The 23468-nt window shown below is 40.2% G+C and overlaps 1 protein-coding gene across 2 annotated transcripts in view; it reads right to left on the bottom strand.

Moving 5' to 3' along the window:
• Positions 1-23468, bottom strand: part of sfl (N-deacetylase and N-sulfotransferase sfl) — a 248346-nt gene that overhangs the window by 49530 nt on the left and 175348 nt on the right. For both annotated transcript variants that reach the window (XM_011639513.3, XM_011639511.3), the window contains one exon: positions 19632-21436. In XM_011639513.3, the coding sequence (XP_011637815.2) occupies positions 19632-19807 (176 nt within the window). In that variant the 5' untranslated portion in view covers positions 19808-21436. The remainder of the gene's footprint in view (positions 1-19631; positions 21437-23468) is intronic.

The raw sequence follows: 23468 nt of genomic DNA on the forward strand, positions 1-23468 counted from the left end.
ATTTTCACAACAAGCAGAATTTCTGTTATTATGGTGAATATCATCATTGCAATCGTATTTAATTTAAATTTTCGAAGCTAACCAGAATCGTAATAAAAAGTGATAATGCAACACATTTACTGATTTCTTAAATATGCATAATATGATATCGAATAAATCGTGAAAGTTTCAGTATTCAGAGATATGCATTTATACGATAAAGAATGTTATTTAGAACAAAAGTTTATCGTTTGTGAATTGTATGCGGATGTATGGATGTTTGCGGAACGATTGCGTTTTCGAACTACGTGAAACACCGCGGGGCAATCACAACTCAACAATTCGAAATCATATTTCTGGACGTGCTTCGGATTTGTTCTCTCTTGAATATTATAAGATTATTATGTCCTCAAAAATTCTTTAAAAGAAATCCTTTATTTTTGCATTAATACATGGATACATGGATTGCATGGGAGCTGTTTTATAAAACAATGAAAAGTACAACATAAAAAATAACATTAAAGATTTCATAATTTTATGTAATACAAATTAAGCTTTTTCTTATTAAATTGCTAGCGATTAATACAGCACAAATAAAATATATTTAAATTAAAGTTTATGAAATGAGATAACAAAAATTTGTTTTATATTATTTCTACAGTAACAGATAATGCAATATACGTTCGCAGTCAGAAAAATGCTAATTAAATATTTCTGTATTATTAAAAATAATGTAGTCCAGACAGATGCGTAATAAAGATAAGTATTTATTACAAAGTATTTATAAAAGACTGCCTTATTGATCTCTAACGTCAATAAAAATATAAATTATATCATAAATTAAATATAGACTAAACATTCTAGTTGAAATTCTTGTTTAAAGTTTTTACTTAGACACGGAGATATATGTCAGTTCTTATGAAATCTTATAATTACGGACATTGCAATAAATCCGTAAGAAATAAACAATATCTTTAAAATAATAATTTAATGTCAAATTTTTCTTTAAAATTAATGAGAAATAATTGAAAAAAATTACTCACTTGCTTATCAATAAATTATGCTAAAATTATGCTAAATCTAAAATTTAATGTCATATTTTATATAATATTATTTTAAACAGAAATATGCAAATAAAATTTAAATATCGTTTCTACATTAGAAGTTATAAAAGGTGTTAAGAAAAAATGTGAGGACAATTTTTCCAAAATATCAAAAAACAAAACTAGCCATCGATCTTCGAGCTCCGCATCGCGTTCCTTCCACTTCGACAGCAACGGCGCTTTACAGCCAGAATCGGGCGCAGAAAATGTGTCCATGGCACGCGAATCCACGGCGTCAGTGGTGATGAAAGGTCCCAAGGGTTTCCTTTTTCTTTATCGCGCGACTTTAACCCTCGTACACACGCAGTTCAAGTTACCGGGAATCTATCTCACGAGCGCAGGTGTGCAAGTGTGAGCGCGGACACGAGATCGCCAACACGAGAAAGATAGAGTTGTCCGATTGCTTAATGTATTAGCTACTTCGTGCAAGAGTTATCTCGAACTGAAAATAATACTGTAATCAGTCGAGTCGTCAAGTATTTATTATCAACTATCATTATGTTATTTCAAGCTTTTTCGATAAATATTGAAGACATTTTCTAGTGGAATTGATTTATAATATTCGTAATCATATCAATATTACAATAATATATGTAATTTTATATAAATAAAATTGAATAGAAGTTAAATATATTTTTTTTTAGATTAGAAGATACTAGAAACAAATATTAAAATAGAATCTAGATATCTTTCCATAAAATAATAATCGATATTGTACATAATTAAGAATGTTATGAAGTTATTTTAATTAAAAAAAAGTTGACAATTTTTTTCATAGAAAATTAAAAAAAAGCGCCGAATAGAAACATAAACATTACGAGGTAATATGTACATGCAGCAAGAGCAGCTTTTAGGTACTCTTCATTTCACGTAATAAAGTTCTATCATGCTCGAAGTAAGTGAAATGAAATTATGATCTCAGGGTTATACGCCACCTACTGAACTTGCTTTCTCCTTGCTTGAATCTGTTAATAAGTTTTTATGCCTGTACACACACACACACAAACACACACACACACACACACACACACACACACACACACATCTACATAGGTATTATTTTAATTTTGTTATTTTGTGTAAAAATTATTACATAACACAAAATATATTTTCATCTGAAGCATTCTTTATGAAACAAAAAGTTATAACAGAAAGAAAACATAATCATTATGAACTAATTAACGATATTATACATTGGAAAATAAACCATTTCATTTAGCATTAATTTGATCTTTCGTAAAATTTAATCACGCAGATTAAATCCAATCACATGATATTGCAATTCAATGACGTGATCCATATTTGAGACATTTCAGTTATGTAGTATTAGACCATATTAATGGCTGCAGTTGCTTAATGGAATAGTGAGCTATTTGCGAAAGCAACATTGATGGCATTGATGCAATGGCTGTATTAATCTTGTGTAGGATCAAATAAGTTGAACAATATTTCGAGTAAATGGAATTGCAATTGGACTTTATATTATTTGTCAAGTCATTTAGGAATAACTAAATTAAAAACAAATAATTTTAAGTAAATAAGTACCAAGATGGTATATTCCGTGCCTCTAAAATATCTTTGAATTACTAGATTTATAGATATTTATAGATATTTTAATAAATGTGTAAACAATTTTCGAATATATCCTAATATTATTTTGTTACTTACTTTTGTTACTAATTTACATTTATAAGTTACTTTTGCAAACACGATCGGTAATAAAAGTAGTAGGTTTAGAGAGTTTAAGCATTTGTCATCTTGTCACATATTGATACACGGCGCCATATAAGTATATAAGTAATGCATTTTATATCGGCACATTGATTTTACCAGCCTCAGAAGTATGCTCCGCGTCACGAAGCACATCTGTTATCGTGCGCCGCGGTTCTCTCATATAGCTCTCTCAGAATCGGTGCAACCCTTCGTGTCCGGCCATTCGATCGCTTTGGCCTTCCCGCGGCACTCACATTTCGCGCGCGACTACACGCGTCTCTCCATCGGGTACGTGACCGAAGGCGCACGACAGTAAATTGCTTCTGCGGTTTTACTCTTCGCGATAGCGCGAAGGAGGTCGGCGCAGTCGAGGGGGCGAAAGTCGAGGAACTGAAACTCCGTCAATCGGCTGGCAGTGAAACGGGGGGTGAGAATCGAGAGGGGCTCGAGAAGAACGGAATCGTTGGGGAATGCTCCTTTGGTCGTGGCAAAATGGAAGAGAAAAAAAGAGATCAGAGAGGAGATTTCTCTTTTGCGAGGTAGCCTGCGTCGCGCGGACTTCCACCCTCTGATTGAGTAGCGAGGGTGACCAGAAGGTAGAGTCCCGATCGGTTTGGAAGGGCGCGAGGGGACATCCGGCAATTTACGGACATCCGGAGAAACTGATTTCGAGGCGACAGAAATTACTTCTTCAGGAAGCCGCGGTATTCTTTCTCTCCTTCTCTTCCTCTTTCCCGCTGTTCCTTCGTTTTTCCAGTGAGTTTTTTTTTTGGTTCTTCTCGTCGATGTGACTCGCCTCTGGGGTACCATATCCTACCGGCTTGCAGCGTTACGACGAATCTCTCGTTCGGTTTAGGGCACGGCACTGGGAATTGTGGATTGCACAGACGTCACATTCTCCAATTTTCCTCGATATTCAGTGAGATATACAATCTTATTTCGTATTTTATTGTGCTTCATTGTTGCCACTAAAGTTGCGTAACAAAAACCAACACATCTAGTATGTCTAATTTGACAAATAAGATAAAAGAAATTTAGGTCAATTTATCAAATCTTATCAAATAAATAGATAGATAACAAAGAGATATTTTGGCGGTTTTACGACAAATTTAGGAAAATGGAGAATGTAAATTTTTTTTAATCTTGTAATCTTCAATTCAATTCGCCTATAGCGAGTACGCGGTTTCGTCGTATTGGTTTTTCGCGGCCAGAATATCGGGATTGTGGCCGCATCGATTTGAAACCGGCGGTAGTCGTGGTAAATTTCATAATACAATTCTCGAGAATAGTGGGTCGATATTTGACTCGTGCCATACGCTCTTCCTCTCGTTGACTCTTAATTAAATTTCCCCATATATGAACAGATATATGAGAAATGCAGACTTAAAAAAAAATATTTCTTCAAAAATGGCTTTGTAATTTCTATAAAATTACATTGTTTTCTAAAGTTCTTGCGAAAATTTAAAGCATCATATAAAATATTACAAGAATGCAATGTGCAAATATATTAAAGAAATTTTGATATCATGAAATCTTATATGCGCGATTAATTATTAAATTATTATATAAAATGTAAATAATATTAATTAGTGATAAGCATGGCAATGTAGCTAATAGTTAAATGACTGAATTAGAGACAAAAGATTGAAGCTATTTCTTTCTGTTAACTGCTCGTAAGGCTGATATATGGAAGACCATAAACAAGCTCGGGGAATCTACTTTCTGGCCAGTGGTGTAGTTTCACTATGGCTGCCAAATGTAATTGAACGAAATAAACGTTGCAGCAAAATGCTTTCACTTCGTTACATCGCCAATACACCGAGACTGGCGGGATTTTATTCCCAATCTTTTTACCATGGTCCACGACCATTAAGCGATTAGCTTTATCTGTTGATTTATTATAAAATCGTTCGTCCCTGCGGCTTTTATTATAGACTTGTGAAATGTCAATATATTTCTGAGCACAAATAATGCAAATGTTGTCAGATTTTATCCTCTCACTTGTATCTTAAGTAAATATAAATTTGCAAATTTATACCGAAAGAAATCTACGATATCTGGAATGATAATATATGTCAATAACAATCTTTAATATAATCTTTGGTTAACGATATATTCGATCCATCTGCTTGAAATAGAACGAATGAAAAAGGGGGAAAAAAAGTTCTCGTGACAAAGGTGTTTTTGTGACTACTTTTTATACGGTGTAGTAAGCTGGGGTACATCACGCAGATGTAATCATGCGTTTCACGGATCAATTCATCTACATCTCTCGTTTCCGTGCGTATGTGACATTTTTACTTTCCGCATTCAGCCGAGCGAAAGTTTTTAATTCGTACTGCGCTGCTAATTAGAGGCCCGGTATCGACCAATCGATCCGTGAAATACACTCGCAACCCCGGCGTACGGGGTGATAAATTGAGAGTAAGCGGGATTGCGCGAGCTGCGCGAAAGGGAGTTTTCACTCCCTCCTGCACGAGAAGAGGACGCGGGCACGAGCTCTCGCGAGATTTTTACTCGTTTACAGCGAGAATGTGTAAACGCGTTGCGTTACATGGACGAACGCTCGGCCGGTGTCCCGTTCGAACAATGAGGCGCTTCCTGGAAAGAAACTCGGATTCCAATTACTTTGCGGATCTGCAATAATTTTCGTCCCTTCGATAATAATTGTATTATTCATCCGTGTGTGCGTATCTCTCTGGTGTGCTCGTGCCGATCGGCAGCGGCACGGAACGCGGAGCTGAACGCCCGCGTTCCGTGCCGTGAGTACACGCACAAAGTCTTACTAATGTCGTATCACTTGCGTAATCACTTGCAGCAATTGAATATACCGTGTAAAATAACGATATAATATAATTATGACGAGTCGTCGGTGTCGAGTTGTTGCGGGTTGCCCGTTGTACAGCCGTAATCGAGATTACAAATGAGAGTATAATTAATAAGCGACGGTGGGTATCACTGCCGGTTAAAGGGGAAGGAATGACGATTAATATGTCGTCAAAGGAGCGCCACTTTGGTACGCCCGCAATTTCTGAGGCCTGTGGAAAACGTGAGCCGACACTCGAGTGCTCGGGCGTTGAAACAATTAGGCGGAAATGCCTCTAATGGTGCAGCAGCTGTTCGAATTTGACTGGCAAAATTCCTGACGGCGTTTCTCCTCAATCTTCATCCGCATCTAATGCGTGATGCTGTAACTACGTGACAGTTGCTTTGACGGTATTATTCATGATGAGAATTCACAAATCAAATAGATATTATTTGACGAGTGAATGAGCAAAAATTATGAGACAGGTCGCGTTATATAAATGTGAACTATTAATATATAGATATGAAATTAATAAAAAATGAATATAAAAATAAAAGGGTTAATGAGAAGAATATAAAACGTATGAGAGTATAAAATATATGTTGCGGAATATTTTTTATGTTTAAGAAACACAATTTATTTAGTTATTTATGAACGTAATTAAATTTTGTTATTTTTAAAAAATATTGTGCAACGCGAGTATCGCCCTTATATTCTCATTAGCCCTATTATTTTTATTTTTAAGAATTTCGAGAGATTAAGCTTGTTTCACTTTAATAAGAAATATATATATTTAAATGTAATGTATAACAGTAAGTGTAATAAAAAATGTAATAAAAATAGCTAAATCTTAGTATATTTCCAGAAGCAAATTTGTTATGGTTTATCTTATTTACCGCAATTTTCTCGTAGATTGTCCGTATTCATTTAGTCTAGCTTTCGGTTATAATCAGTATTTATACTACCATAAAATAATTTATCTTCTATACATTTCAAAGAAAGATAAGGATAACTTAATATTAATATTAATCTGCTTGCAATGCGTGGAAGAGAAGCTTATTATGACATATCGCACATTTAAAAACAAATTGTCCGTTAAATAACAAATTAAGTAAAACATTGTTAAAATTGTTATTTAGTCATTTAAATTTTGATTTTATTATCTCAATTATACACGTTATAATAATTTTCATGAATATCAGAAATATATGAATAAAATTAAAAATACTGCTCAGAAATTATTCTGTCTTTAATAATTTCATTAGTTCGAATAATAATTATAATGCTACAAATAGCATTCTTGTATATAAATAGCGTTAGATGTACAAAAATAATAAAAGATTGGATTAAGCTGTCATATTTTTTGATACAAAGCGATAACATTTCGTGAACAAGCGCGCGATATTTTTTTTTTAAAAAAGCTTTCAATGGCAAACGGAAAAAACTATTTCGCTTTCACATAGTCACAGCAAAAAGCTCGACACAAAGTAATTTTTCAATAACCATTTTACTATTTATTTCATCGTTAATGTAAATGAAATACATAAATCTCAAATATACAAAAATAAAAAAGTTAAGACACAATTTCATATAATTATAAAAATAAATTTATAATAAGGTACTCCACTTTTTATTTGTATCTAACTGATATCGAGATTTTCAGAATACATTAACATTTAAAAGATTTTTCATTAAAATTAAATAAATAAATATATATCCTCGATAGTACTTAAAACTTGTTAAAAATGTATACGCGCAAATAAATTATTTATTCGAAAATATACAATATATATTTACTTATTGATTTCATTAGTAAAATAAGATTTTATCAATGAAAGATTATTTATTATTTTATCTGAGATTCAACGATTGGAAATATTCACGAATTAATCTCGACGATCGTTGTCATTATCGTAGAGACGTCAAATGTCTCTCAATCTTCGCGCTTTTTTCAATTCATATTGACGCACGTAGCGGGGATTATTGTAATGAGGCGTAAGAAGTCGCTTGATAAGCAGGAATCTGCCATCGTGTCATCGATAATGCAAAGTCGTTGAAAGAAAACGTGAAAGAGTGCGGCTTATCGGTGAAAAACCCGTTGATGCGGCTCCGTATCAAGCATGTTTACATCGATAAGTACTTCACGATCGACACGATGTACTCGGTCGTGCTATTCAAATTGTGGATGCTTCGTGAAATACGTGAAATACACAAGCATCTCGCAACATCATTTTCATCGATTTTCGTTTCGCTCACGCGACGCCAATTTTACCGACATTTATTCGACAACGCTACCCAGAACCGTGCAAAGCACAAACGATAAAACATTTTGTACCGTTTAACAAGCGACTCGTTTATTTACACAACGCGCACGTGTGCGCCAAGTTACCGTGTAATTTAAATGATTTTCCCGCGATAATGAGACTCCTCTCTCGCAAACGCAAATCTCGGACGATCGGAGAGAAATATCAAAGGAAGAACATATCGCGCTCGATAAAGCCGCCGCCGTCGTCGATTTTCTTTTGTATGAGCAAATGAAAGGGTTTCGCTACCGTCGCATGAAAGATCCTGGAAAGGGGGTAAACGGGAAAATGGAAACAGCCGGGACTGCCTCCGATAATTGGAAACCTAATCAACAGAGTGCAATCAGTCAACCATAACCATGCACCACGCGTTCAAGGGAGAGATACAATTTATATACGCGCCTACACCTAGGCATACACACCAACACACATTTGTGCAGATGCATACCGCGTGTATCTCTATCCACGCGAAAGCGCTCCACTTGGGCACAAACAATTATTGGCTCCCATTCTGCTTCGGAGTTACCAACGGCATCTGTCCATCCACCGGGGTTTCCTTCCACCTAAGTTTGCGTCCTCCTATATCCGACCATGCCGTATATCAACTCCGCACAATTCGAAACATATCGCCGCTGTCCTCTCCTTTGTGTCTTCGTCTCGATTCTTCTCGTGTAAAACTCGTTTTTTATCTCGCTATCCGTACGCCTCAGAACCCTTTACCCACGATACAGCGCGCTCGCGGGAGGGAGCGAGGGGACACACATCGACGTAGTCGACGAGAAATCACCTGGGTCCGGCTTTCAGAGAGCCAGAAGCGGAGAAATCCGGCCACGCCATGTTTTCACGGCGATACATTTACTGGCTCTCCCGATGTGCGACATGACTTATATTGCATCGTACACATTGTTGTTGGAAACGAATTTGCCATCTGAGAATCTCGCGCTCGTATCGACATATTGATAATGTTCTTTCAGCGTCAAGTTTCCACATTGTCGTTGAACGTTATAAACCAATTGGCGTCGCTTATCAATCACCCTCAAACTATTCAATTATCGGCGGATGTCATAATTGTGCGCGTCGCGATTGATCTCAATTATAGAATTACAAGAAATGTGACCATACACGTTTGACTCTCCGCGAGACAACGCGAGAGTATCGATATTCACTTTTCCTATTATGACAGATTTATTGGATATCTTACGTTACTAAATAATCGCTCTTTTTATTTCCTTTAAAGGGATTTCAATTATTGAATTATTGAAGGTGATGTGATGTTTAATCTAGAGAGCAACTGAGGCAGGGTAGATGTGAATCTCATAGCGCTCTATAGGCAACTATCAAGGATTTTCTCCTCGTTGTAGACGTCGGCTCTCGCTCGACGGTACATTTCGACAATATCTCACATTTTTCCCGAACGCTCGAAGTCGATAACCGAGTTCCCAAATCGTTCTCCAGTGCGTCGAGCTCGCCGCAGTTTCCAAGGGTAAACCTCGTGCGGGGTAAAGGGTCTTCGTAACGGCCGCGTCGGTTCGCAGAACCCACTTAACTCCCTTTGCGGAAGTATCTCGATACGTTCTCGCGTTAATTTCGAGACGCGGCCGATGATTAAATACGTGATTAGCGTCTGTCGTTGCGACCGCACGCCGTTGGAGCGCACTCGCGTATCTCCGCACACAAGTCTTTTAACGGGTATATTAAGCTTGTCTCTCTCTCTACAGGCACACCTGTGTGTATAGATTGGAGCCGCACAGCAGCCTGTACACCGCCACCGCGCGGGTGGATGTTTGTACGATGTGTGTGTTACCCGCAACGAGTATCAGATGCCACGTACGTTAAATGGGACACAGTATAACATCTCGACGAGCTGTGCGGGAGTGTATGAGAGCTCACCGACACGCGAATATATAGAATAGATAGGGGAGAATAACAGCGACACTGCAGGAGATTTGTGCGGCGTCCAAGGGTTAATTCATGGAAATCCACCTGAGCCACGCCCTTCAGAACGAATTGCACATCACGAGATAACGCGGCGAGCTGCACGGCTCACGTTACCTCTTACCGCGTACGCTTTATTAATTGTTACTCGCAAACGGCACGATCCGCGAATTTCTTCCACGAGTAGTTGCCTGCCGCTCGTGGGAGCGAGCACAGTTGCGAGAACAATTTGCGCTCGCTTCGGTTGTGAATCCTGTGACGTTTTTCGTATTGATCGCGCCGCGTTTCGCGCGACGTGTTGCAAGTTCACCAAGTTTGGCGAAACCGCCTGTTCGGATACGAGCTGGGATTCGCTGATGCGCGAAGATCCCAGTCCCAGAGTATTGGGAGTAACTGCCGAATCTGGACTGTCCGCGGGTTTCGGAGTTCATAAACTATAACGTAGCAACGCTCGATTTTGATTTCTCGCGCGTTTCACGTCGCTAACATGAATCTCAAGAAATGAATCTCGTGACATTACCGGATATTAAATTATTATTATGATATTGTCGCATAAGCCTTGGATAAGCATTATGCATCATTTTATGTGTCGTTATACATAATGCAAAAGACAAAAAAGATATTATAAAACTAAACTGGTTTTGCATAAATTCTACACTTTTAGCGAATGGAAATGGAAATTTACTCGAACGAGCAATAGGAAATTCCATGTGATTTCTCGTTTCTGATGTCATAATCCGATACGCTAACTTGCGTAAAGCCTTAAAGGCGACTCCGTTTGCGTTACGACCGATGACCAATCCCGCCGTTGATGCTCGTCGTGAAACAGTCTCTTTGAGCACGTAGCTTTCTACGCGTGGTATTAGGTACAAGGTATCGGGTTGTACGTACACGCTGGCCAGAGCTACAAGGGTATCGCAAACGTTTTGAATGGAGCTTTGCATAGCCACACAGCCGATACGCAGATATCCGCAAGTGGACATTGTACAATGGCCGCGCGTTTGCGTCATATCCTACAGCTAATTCATCGAAATCCACCGAAACCACCCACGCCCAATAACGAACGCGTATACCCGACGTGTGTGTGTGTGTGTGTGTGTGTGTGTGTGTGTGTGTGTGTGTGTGTATGTGGTGTGTGTGCGCGCACACTCGACCGAGGGATCACGAATCGAGGACTAACCGTGAGCTTGGCAGGCTATCACGCCGATTGTCGCCCGGTAGATGCGTCTGATCACATGTTACGAGTGGACACGATTAGCGACCGCGATCACCGTTGGTTTATCGGCGAGACCTTTCGCGTGCGATTGACAGGATCTTGTTTAACGTACGCGCCTACACGCGAGCGAACCGCGATCGCGATACACGATCAAAATCCGGGCAAGGATCGCTCTTTCGCGGAACTTTCGCGAGAACATCCGCTACCACTCCCGTAGTTGTATATTTCAAGACCGACAGACGAGTACATCTCCGTGCCACGTTCGACAATGTGCGACCGTAAACGTACGGGAAATTGCGCCTGCACCAACCAAGTGGAAACTCGTTTCTCTCTTTCGAACGTAGCCGTTTCGAGACAAGTGGTATATCTCGGCCCGTGTACAGCCTTGCTCGCTAATTCCGCGCTTTGCGCGGAAAAAAAGAACAAAAAAAAAAAAAGAAAAAGAAAAAGAAACAAGTCGCACGTAGACAATGACAATGCGCGCCGTGTGTCCGTTCTTTCCGTTCGCGAACCGGAGAACCGAACGATATCGACGGCAGTCCCAGATACTCGCAGCTATTAATTCTTCGAAGAGGGAGATGAGGAAGGGAGGGGAGGAGGAGAGCGGGAGGTTATCGGCTTGTCCCTCGAATCGCATTTCGCGTTTCGATTCGCGTGTACGCACGCACGTTTCATCCCTCTTTGTACCGCCCCCCGGTCATTCCTCGGCGATTCATGCTGCGCGCGGTATATCTACGCGCGTAACGGAAATCCTGCATGGCCGTATACATGGCTCCCGAGTATATTTACACCGGAATCGATGAGAATTACGAGTTAACACACCGCCGGCACACCGACACAGCAGCCACTCCGTGCCGGAGGCCGCTCTCAGGATTGACAGAATTAGGGTCGCTTCTCACGCACTCGCGAAAGCAACAGGACAATGTTAATGGCCTGGATGTGCCATACCACATTGTGCCGCGACGGACCAGACCGGAATGCATGACGATTTGTGATACGACCACGTGACACGTATTATTTAGCGGTGAATGAATCTATGGCTCGTTGTTGCGATGAGTTAATGCGCTTAATTAAGTTTACGTACGAGCGGCGATATGATTTTTGTGCCGATCCGTCTTATTAAAATTTGACGGGAATCATTTTTCTCGCTGTACCGCCACGACTAAAATCGATACCACTCTAGCAAAAAAAGCAGTAGAGATGCAAGCGTTTTCTTATGGTGTACAGAGTATATGTTACTCCAAAGAAAATATTATGAATTGAGATCACTTTGATCTCGGGTGTAACTTTGATCACAAACGACGTCATTTTATTCACTGGAAAATACGGGCATAAAGATGCAATTTTATTCAATAAAAGAGGAACGCTTGCGCATGACAATCGTCCAGCTGGCATATTTACCATTTTCAAACAATGATATCTGATCAAAGCAGCTCGTTTCTATTAAAGCAATCAGAATGCAAAGTAAAAACGCGACTAGAGATAACGCAGAATATTATAACGCGTTTCAATTAATACCTATATCCTATTTCAAATTGTATTTTGCAATTTCTATCGTGCGTCGTGTCTGTTTCTAACAGAGTGGAGTAGTACGTGCGTCTCGAATGAGCGTCTCTAATAAAAATCTTGACGCAATTGTAATCGCGTTTCCTCTGCGGATCGCGAATTAGACGAGATCGCGATTAGCGCACGGTCTCCGGCGGAACTGATAGGTAGGTACCTCACGGTTCCTCGTTCAACTCGTAATTGCGGTGCTTTTTATCTTTACCGTGTGTATGTGTGTTTGGGATCTAGTGTGCACGCGGTGCGTATTCACGATCGCCGATTAAATCCCCGCACGGCGGCAGCGATGGCGGCAGCGGCGGCGGCAGCGGCGGCGGCAGCGGCGGCGGCAGCGGCGCGGCTCTACTTCGTCTTTTAAACGGACGAGAACCACGAACGGCTCTCGGTCGAGTGCTCCTCGAGTTTTTGTCCGGCCGTTGCCGTCGCTAATGAGACCGCAGCCACCCTACTTTTTCCTACTTTTCCTCTTTACCGGAGAGAACGATGCACGTACTCCTACACGCGAGACTTGGGCATAAATCGGCGTTGGTGGTGCGCGGCGGAATAAAAAGCGAGAGGCATCACGGTGGAGGATCTGAAATTACGCCACGTTCTATGCGGCACGCGCTTCTTTCTTCTCATTTTTTTTTCTTCCTCCTTTTTGCCGGCACGCCGGCAATTACCGCTCGATGCCGTCTGCGAAATGTCGCCGTGCCGGAATTTCGTACAACGGACGAGAGTCTAGAGCGAGTTAGGGTGCAGTCGTGCGTGGAAATAGGAAGTATCTGTTACCCGGAGTGCAGTAAGAAGGCGATGTCAAAGACGGAGCTAAAAGAGTCCACGAATGAAAGAAGAATCAGTCTACTTTGCTTTAATGCATCCAGCGCATTTTACATCCAGACTTTCGAGATATTTTATGATTGGCGGTTATAAAACATGATTACAAGACGAATTACAATTACGTACCATTAAATAAATTTATAAATTTTATATTACATTGTAAAATGTCGGATATTTGTTTGATATATATAACAAAAAATGTTGTATATTAAAATTAAATGTAAATAGAAAGTGTGTAGAGAATTAAAATCAAGTTTCAAATAGTCCGTGAGGACTATGATTTATCAATGACTGGATTGTTGCAACCGTAAATATGGAATGTGACTTCCGTCGACCACTCCCTGATGGCCCCGGAAGTCGATAAAGCAAAAGATTCTCCACCGTTGTCGTCGTCCTTTGCGATTATCCTTCGCGGGAGCGAAGTCGTACCATATATTACTTTCTTCCGTGATATATTGCTCTGTTGGGAGAACAAGCATCGAAATCGGGATACGTCGAAAATTATGTTTGTTCGGCCGGTATATCGTCTCTGCCTCTTTAAACTTTCAGCTCCCGGTAATCCTTGCTGATACCACCATTTCGCAATTTCCATTGGAAATTGTTTTCCCTCGGCACACACGAGTCGTTCAATCAACGAAAATATTGAGAGATTTCTAATTGCTCCGATAATTTAGTTATAAAATAAAAATTGTGAATATTCGATACTTGAGATATTCAATCAAGAGAAACAGAATGTTATTTCTCCGTTTTTTAAATAAAACCAAATGAAATATCTTTCTTGGTTGCGTGCTTGTTAACGGTGAACTCGTTCTATTCTTACACGATAATCCGTACGCGAAAAAATTTATTATTGCAAGAATTGTAATTAAGCACGAGGTAACGTAGAAGTTGAAGTTGACGTCAGTATAAATTTTGTAGGAGACTCTAGGAGAAATTTGTGACTGAAGTTTTCATGAGTCAATTACTACTACTTCGAGAAGATAATTGTTAAAAATAATCGAAACTCCGCAGGCGAATAAACGCGATGAATAATGCATTGCTACATTGAACAAACTCTATCCCTGATACTCGCGATACTGGTCGCCGCGTCGGCAGAGCTCTCGCGGCGTTCGCAATTTAATTATTTAATTTCAGATTGTAAGCCGGACTATATATAAGTCTGCTTGTAATTTGCGGCATCGCAAGTTCAGAAATTAAATTAAGTTTACGCGGCTGTCATCAGAGAATTCGATGCGATGATAAAACTTTGATATATGTATATATAAATCTTCTTTAAGACGCTTAAATAAAAACATCGTTTTTCATTATTATTATCAGTAAAACGATTCATTTAATATTAAAAAAAAAATAATAATTAATTCTTGATAAAATCAAGGATAAAGCTTCTGTTATATTTTATAAGACTTAATAATAAAAAAATGAAAGAAAAATGGGAATAATAAATCCTAGTACTTAAATACTTTAAATATGTTTGGTAAATTAAAATAAATCATGAGATTGCAAAAATGTTTTTTTTTAAATTACGGACAATCGATCATTCCAATTTACATATGAAAATTATGTACGCATATTTTATTTCTTTATTTAAGTTAGGAGATGCACAGAACATAATATGCGAATAAGAGTTTTATCGTCCTCGATGATTTTTACGGGCGCGGCTTCCGGATGGGGTACGAAAGCGAGAGAAGCGATGAGCATTGCAAGATGCATCATGCAAAAGGCGCGTGGCTAATGATAGGAAGGAACTGCGTATACGTGCGTGTGGGAAGCTTAGCGCCGACGTAAGGCCGGTCGAGAGAGGAGAAGCTTGAATTGACGCTGATTGGGCGTGCGACAAACATCCGGTCGCATTTCACATCCCACGACAGAGAATGCGCCTCTCTTTCCTTGGTGCAACCACACGTTTGCGCAGCGAGATAGATCGAGCAATTGGTTCTCGTTTTACCAGGAATAGAGAGATAGAAGAAGAGAAGTTAGGGAGGAAGAGGGGGGGGGGGGAGGAGAAAGAGAGAGAAGGAGAAAAAGATAAAAACGCACTTCGTATCTCGCGCGAATGCGTTTTCGCCTTTTGCTCGAGCTACGCGCTCGCATTTAAACGGAAGGCGGGTTTTTCACGACACAGTATCGTCGTAAGTAATTTTCTCCATCCACTGTCGACACATGTGTTGAGAACATCGCGATGGCGGTATAATCGCGATTTCTTAGATTAATGGCGAAAGAATTATTCAACGGAGATAAATGTACTTTTTGTCAGCGGTGTAACCGACGAAAGTCCGTGAGATATTATTTCATGGCTCTCACGAGGAAGGCTCGGGCGTTGCGACGCTGAAAAAAGAAATGAGCCCCCGACACCGTTAACGATAAATTTCCTGCTGCTACCTTTGTGTCTCGGCATCCTACTTTAAATAACGTTTACGCGTCACTGTCCAAAATGTAAAACAACGATTTATCGCGCGATAACGCGCCCGCGCACAAAAACGGCGATGCATAGCTGCAGCCGCCGCGACAGCTGACACTATCGCGACGCGACGAAGCAGAATCCTACGAGCGATCTAAAATTGCCACGTTGTGCGTCCGTGGATTCCGCTAATTTGTTACTGCCATCGCGATAATGCATTTTACTGCAGGAGCGACATCGCTGACTGAGGCTCTTTGAGCGCTAAAAAATATTTGTTATAAGAATATATTTTTATATAAAATATCTAACACAAAATATTGTAATTTATCATTGTAACGATATTTTACAGGCATTTTAAATAATATAATTGATCCTTTTATGTGATGCACAGATAACATATATCTAAAAGAGTTTTTAAATATAAATCGAAATATTTGTTTGGCATAAAAAAAAGTTATAGTCGTAATCTCGCCAAAATTTAATTAAAAAATATGATAGGAAGTTGGAAGAAATAAAACAATTTAATTCCCACTTTAACGTAAACGGACGAGATAGAATCCTACTTGATTAGACGATCAATCCGAGTTTCGCATCACCGCAGACCTCTCGATAAATCGCACGTAGTCCGTCTTGTCTTATCTAAATTGACAGTGCAATTATAAATACCGAGATGCAATATCTCGCAATACAGTTTCCAAGATACCGCCGTATGTTTGCCAATAGGACTGTCCAGTATGGTACATAGATTACATAAATGGTTATAGATGAAACTGCCAGCATAGATGTGAAATTACATGTCAATGTCTGTATCGGTGTGTATTAAACTCTATGATTGACGATAAGGGCGAACACTCCGTACTGTGATCAACTACAGAATTCCACGGCTTGTGTCGCGACTTATCTGCTAAGATTGATCCGCGTAAGATCACAGCATTATCAACTAACTCGATAGCAAATGCATGAGGATTTATGCGCCGGTCTCTCTTGGTCTCTAGGTATAGTAGCGTATCGTAGTAACAAGTCATATATCTCGGTCTCCGGTCTCCAATATGAAGCGTATTGCAGGATTATAACGAATATTTTATGTCTGTTAGTATTGCAGCAAAGTAAATTATGATCTGCCGTCGGGGGAGAGCTTCTCGTTCGTGTAAACGTGCAGTTTACATTCTTGAAACCGTTTGCAACTCGGCAATACCGTCACGCGGCATGAAAAATATATCCGAAACTTTTTCCCCTGACGTAAGCGATATTTCGGTGGGGGATCGGTTTTCAGAACAATCTTGTCGACTACGTGTCGAAGAAAACTTGTCAAGCTCTCACTCAGCGAGGACCTGGTCGCGGGGCGGCAGCGCGCGCGAGAAAATTATACTTTAATTACTTCGATTCCCGTGCGAGAAAAAATGCGAAACTTCGCGTGTACATAATGGCTAAAACATCAGCCACGATATAATTTCCGCACCTTTGGAAATATCAGCGTCTAACGCTCACGCGACACGTTTCGTTTCAGTTACTGTATCTCGGAAGCGCGCCCCGCTGTACGCGATCATTATTTATCGCGCGTTTTTCAACAAGTAACCGCAGATGCTGCACTTGCATATCGTCGGATGGAAACGAGCTGAATAGAACCGAAACGATCGTCTCAGATCGTGGAATTGTTCGTCTCTTCTAATTAACTGTGAAGTTACTTCTGACAGGCATCGGCGTAACCAGGCAGTCCTACTGCAGGACTGCAGGATATCGAAGAAAACTGGGATTGGGCCAGTTATATCACGGAAATATATACATAATCCCTCATACATATGTATGCTCGCGTACATATACATACATACACACACACACATATATATATATATATATATACTTGTGCTCGTACCTGATCTAAATTGGATCGTCTCTAAGACCGACGGTACCTGCCAATTCGCTGAGTCCACAAACTATTTCGTCTTTGCATGAGTTATTCGAGCTTCCTACATTCTCGGATATCTGGTTAGTTTACAACGGTAGAAGAAATCCGCACTTGCTAAAATTCACGACTGTCTTCGTTCGTGCACTGCTCGTTTGCCAAGTAAAAAATCAAAGGGCACTTTATTCGATGTTAAAAAGTATTCGACATTTTTAACATCGTTGCCGATAAAATTAGAGAAATTAAAAAAAAAATTTCACAATCGAGAAGAAAAACGGTAAAGATGTAATTGTCGTAACGTGCAATTAGATATACGAAACATCCTGCAGCGTAGTCAATGATAATTTCATGCATCTTTTATTTTTTGATTAATCAAAAGTAATTAATATAATTTTCCTGTACGCGATATTCTTGATAACAACCGCACGTATATTTATGTATAATGGACGGTGTGCTGGCTGCGTGACAAAAATATTTTATTACTATGAAACATGGAAATACGTGGCCGCGAAGTTAGATTAATGGACTTTGATACTACCAATACTTCTACATCAATAAAAATTGTTTTTCACAGAATTCCTGTCGGTGTTACACACCGTATTCATTATCTTCATGCGAAATTGCGGCAAATTATATATGCGCCCTTTTCTCTGTTTATTTTATCGTCGTGTTAGGACTTCTCGTGACTTCAGATTCGATAAAACTGGCTCGCAATTACCTCGACCATTATCGAGATCATAAGACCGTTGATGTTTCTTTATTTGTCTCCGTTATTATCTTCTTTATTATTCTGATATTATTATCTCATAAGATCGTTGCTTCGCATTTTTAATGAAATGATCAGTGACAACTCATTATTTTAAATAAAAAAATTTTTATTGCTAATCAACAAAGATTACTGATTTTACAATATTATTTATGTAACATTTAGCAACAGCAATTTCTTAAAAATAAAACAATTTCTTATAAATAATTGCGAATCGCGTTCGTTAATTCCATTTGTCTACATCGTTAACTCGTAAAAAAAAAGACATCAATGGAAATTGTCTACGACGCACGAGATTCCTGCTGGAAGATGCAACGACTGCACGCGACCACGCAATTTCAGAGTTACGAACTGGCCAGCGCGACGGTCAGCCAGCTCACGACTCTAATTGGCCTGCTTTGCCTTCCTTGATTGCATACAAAGTAATTAAAAGTGTCGCCATTCTACCTTAGTTATCATCAAACGACTCGCAGTGTCTCTATTCAATACTAATCGTTCCTCATATTAAACTCACTTCCGCGTATTTGCCGTTACATTTGCACGCTATTATCGCGGTACTATCGCAAAATTACATGTACTTTGCAGTTCACGCGATTCCAACAATGGACGAAATTACGCTCTTCATTTTACATTCTTACAATCATTTCCGACTGAGATGACAGAAGTCAACCGAGCCGAAGAAGCTGTACAAGTTTTTTCCTACAAACACGTCGGATTATTGTGCAAAAAGTTTGACGAAGTTTCGTCCAGCAACAGATGCCGCGCATAAAAATCTCGTGCTAATTAAGCATTATTCTGTTTACGCGAATATTGTAAATATTTTTAAGGAGATAATAAAACTTTCCAGACTCAGAATCGAAGAGTTTATAAACAATTCAAGCCGTTTTTAAAAATCTATTAAAGAATAAAAATTTTATATTGTACAAAGTTGCGGGATGTCTCGTACAATACGCGATTCATTTTTACTATCCTTCCACTCTTTTAAAAATATAATATATAAATTTAAAAACATAAATATAAAAATATATAAATACAAAAATATAAATTTGAAGGAAAAATTATTATATATTATTTCCGATTAATTATAAGATGCAAAATGGTGATAAATAATTGTTCTTTGAATTTACCTGGACAGTGGTCCACTGCTGATGATGTAATGAGTGTAGTAAAATATACTGGCGAGGGAGACGAGCAGCAGTGCCAGGACGCAGCGCTTCACCGTCGCCTGCTTGACGATGTAGCGCGGACCGACGGCGCCTAGTAAAGGAACGCCAGCTTCGCTTGCGGATATCTTCATCACCATCGTCTCATTCGACGACGTCTCTGCGGATGCGACAGCGTCTCGACGTGGATTATCGCGAAGTCTTCCTCCTCGAACAAGTCACGGGACGTATTTGCCCGCGGCGTGCGAACAACGCTGTTGCTACGTTAGTCAACGGATCCGCCGACGAAAGGTCAGATAGCAGTTCTAAAAATCGTCGATGATCTCCGACGAGTCTTTCTTTCCTCTGCACAGCACGGAGCACCTTCGTCGCCATGGACTCGCGTTTGGAGTTCTTTCTTCGAGCATTAGCATGCAACGTTAAATCGCGCAACGTTTCGATATTAATTTATGCATTAATTTATATTAACACTAATTTTTTTGCTTGGACAAATTGTTGTTAACAAATTAAAATTTACTTTAATTTCTACGTATCTTCCTGATGAGGGCGATATCGGTAAATCCAAGTACTCGAATTCGAGGAAAGCCAACGGTAGGAATCAAGTTAAAATCCCAGCTCCGGGCTACTCTTCGTTCACCCTTCGATCCTTCGATCGACGAAGTGCCCTTTGATGAAGTTAACAGAATTGGACTGGGACCTCTCGATCTCTCAATGCGTTGGTCGAACGTTTTCCTTCGACGGGAATAAATCTACTTAGACCGGCGATGGGGACCCTGACGAAGAAATTTCGAAACGATCGTGCACGAGACAAGGGAAACAGATTCAAAGTTCATTAGAAGCGCTTAATCCCACTGGCATCGTGTTCTAGGAAACAACGGCGGTCTCTCTATACGAAATTCTCGATCCAACTACTCGTACACCTGATCGGTTCCGGATCAAAATCTCTCGTTCGTCCGTCGAATAACATCGATGATGTCTCAGAATTAAAGATCCGAACACCACTTGTTGCAGCATTTTCGAGAGCACGTTACGATCGCCATTTCGTAAGCAGCACGAGATCGCGCCGTCAATCGCGAGTCGCCTTTAACCCATCTGGCCGGGTTATCGAGGATTAAATCGTCATCGAGATCTCAATGTCGAGTCACGCGGCACCTCGTCATATCTCTCGGTTCTCGCAAAACGCGTATTAGGATGTCGCGATGCGTTCTCTCACGGAGCCATGATCGCGAGAAGCACGATGTCTCATCGTCGACGTTTCAAAATCATCTTGTCTCCGGGAAATTTCGTTGTAAATGAGTGCGACCCCGCCCGTTCGACTTTCGTGCCTCGGGACAATTCGCCACGCGAGAGACAGCCGGGCAAGCTTCACATCCTTGTCCTCGCGAATTCTTGCAGATCTCCCAGTTCGTTTACTCGCTCGTTCACCGGATAGCTGCCGCCTGTTTCCGGTGTCGTTGCATGGCGAGCCGGTTCACGGCTGAACCATTTGTTACGGCGCACGACCGCCCCTAGACACCATCTTGAACCCCACGACGTGCAAGCAAACCGACTCACTCGTAAATTTCGAACGTTGCTTCGTGTCTTCCACCCGACCCTCTTCTCATTCTCCTCTCTAGTTTACTCCTCCCCTTCCTCCGGCTCCTTCCTCTATCTGTCAATTAGGAACGATGTACAGGCGCGGCGCTTCTTACGCGAAACAATTTTCGCAGTTTATTTCTTTGTGATGGTGACTCTCTTTGTGTAACGTTGGAAAATCCCATGGTATCGCTCTGCAACAATCATAAAGGGAAAAATAAATAAAGTGTGGGCGTATTCTCTTGATTGATAGAATTGTCAGAATGAGAAAATACATCACACAGTACTTCGTTATTAATAATGATTTAATATGATGTAATATAATATATCGCACGATATCGAACTATAATCAAACAACTCGACAACAACTTTACTTCGACTATTACGACCGCTCGTTAGACTTCCAGGTCGTTAGACTTTGGTCTTAGACTGCCCGTCGTAGAATGAACTCGTCAAAAGCTTGCGAATTTTGGCCTATACCTAGCGCGAAAGATACGCAAACAACAACGTATCGGATGATCTCTAAGAAGCAATTACGACATCAATAAATATTACAAATCGATACTGTTTTCAAAATTTTTCTTTCTATTTTTTTTTTCTATTTTAATAATCATAACACGATTCGAAATTTTTTGCGGAGTCAAATACATCGATTTCACGCCAAGCGCGAAAATATGCCTACAAAAGAAAGTAAATATGGCACAATTATATTAATGCTAATGATACATATATTCATACATTTTTCAACAACTGATTTAAGTTTGAAGTAATACTCAACAAGTTTAGTGAATAAAAAAATATTATTTTTAGATATTTTTCTTCTTTTAGATTCTCTTCTCTCTTCTGATTATGCTAAGATTGCAAATCGACGTTGACAATGTCAATGGGGTTAACCACGCAGGATAACAACGCAAGAAGAGATGATCGTGCAAATCATCCCGGAACAATTAAACAACAGCAACCAGATGATTATGGCGTCCAACAGCTCCAATTAATCGATCGTACTACAGCTATAGTGGCGCAGCTTTTCCCTCGGTGCCACCGGCCCCCTCCCGACTAATTTTTTTTTTTCTCACTGGTTATACATCCGCCCTCAGCAAGAAGTCCATTAATCAGTCCCCTCCCCCTCCTCCTCCTCCTCCCACCCGCGTCGAGTACCCCACCCTAAGCGAGTGGCCCCGCGGCGGTACAAACTTTCGTTTTATCTGTTGTATTCGCGCCGAGTCTATTCGCCGCCCGGTCCCTCTGATACAGGGTAAGAGAAACGAAAAATGCGATAAAAGGCGCCAGGGATAAATTGAAAATGAGACTGCGAAGCGGTAAGAAACGCGGGAAAGCGTGGAAATGGATAGAATCGATGTCAAGGAGACCCTTCGGAAGAATATCACCCTCTGCGCAACCCGATCCCCCCATTTCCCCGCGTCTCCCGGGAGCTGACCCGACATTTTTCCCAGGGAAAATATTGATACCGTCCACAGAGCGCGCCGGGCTGATTTCGAGGAATCAAGCGGAGGGAAGAAGAGAGAGAGAGAGAGAGAGGGAGAGGGAGAGGGAGAGAGAGGAAGAATAGATGCGGCAGCTTCAAAAAAGACTTATTCGCGAAGGGCGGGGATCCGCGCGACGACATTGGCGCACGGAATTTAATTACACGGCCGGAATGACTGACACGCTAATGGGTGGACGGGGGAAGCTCGTCGAACTTTGGCAATACCTTCCCCGCTTTTCTATTTCCCCGTCCTCTCGATCGAGATCCTCCGTTCTTTGACTCGCTGACGTGTAATGATGGGATAGTTCGCTCGGAATGAAACTCGACGCTCGGCGAAACGAATGCTTGACGCGAGCACAATGTATAAAGATGGAACAACAGCGATGTTATGTGTTTACGTGCTAGGAAGAAAAATAGAATAGACAATTGTTTCTTCAATATCGCGTTGTTGGGTTGATAATTTTTAACGCATAATATTCGCGGACGTAATGAACGAGGCGGATAATGAGCGCACGGGAGAATAAAGTTTGTGTCACAGAAATTAATAAAATAGCAAAGTTGTTTCATTGAAAAGTTAACAAGAGCTACTTATATTTTATATAAGAAAAAGATAGCGCGCACAAAAGATAAATGTCTCATTAAGAGATTGTAATTGTACGGGAGATCGTATGTAGACGAGACGAGACGAGATTGATGACTGGCGCAGGAGTACGCAAGTTCCCGACGTTTCGTAATGCGTG

Source organism: Pogonomyrmex barbatus, unplaced genomic scaffold (genome assembly GCF_055798465.1).
Source record: "Pogonomyrmex barbatus isolate J1 unplaced genomic scaffold, ASM5579846v1 scaffold2, whole genome shotgun sequence".
Taxonomy (NCBI): Eukaryota; Metazoa; Arthropoda; class Insecta; order Hymenoptera; family Formicidae; genus Pogonomyrmex; species Pogonomyrmex barbatus.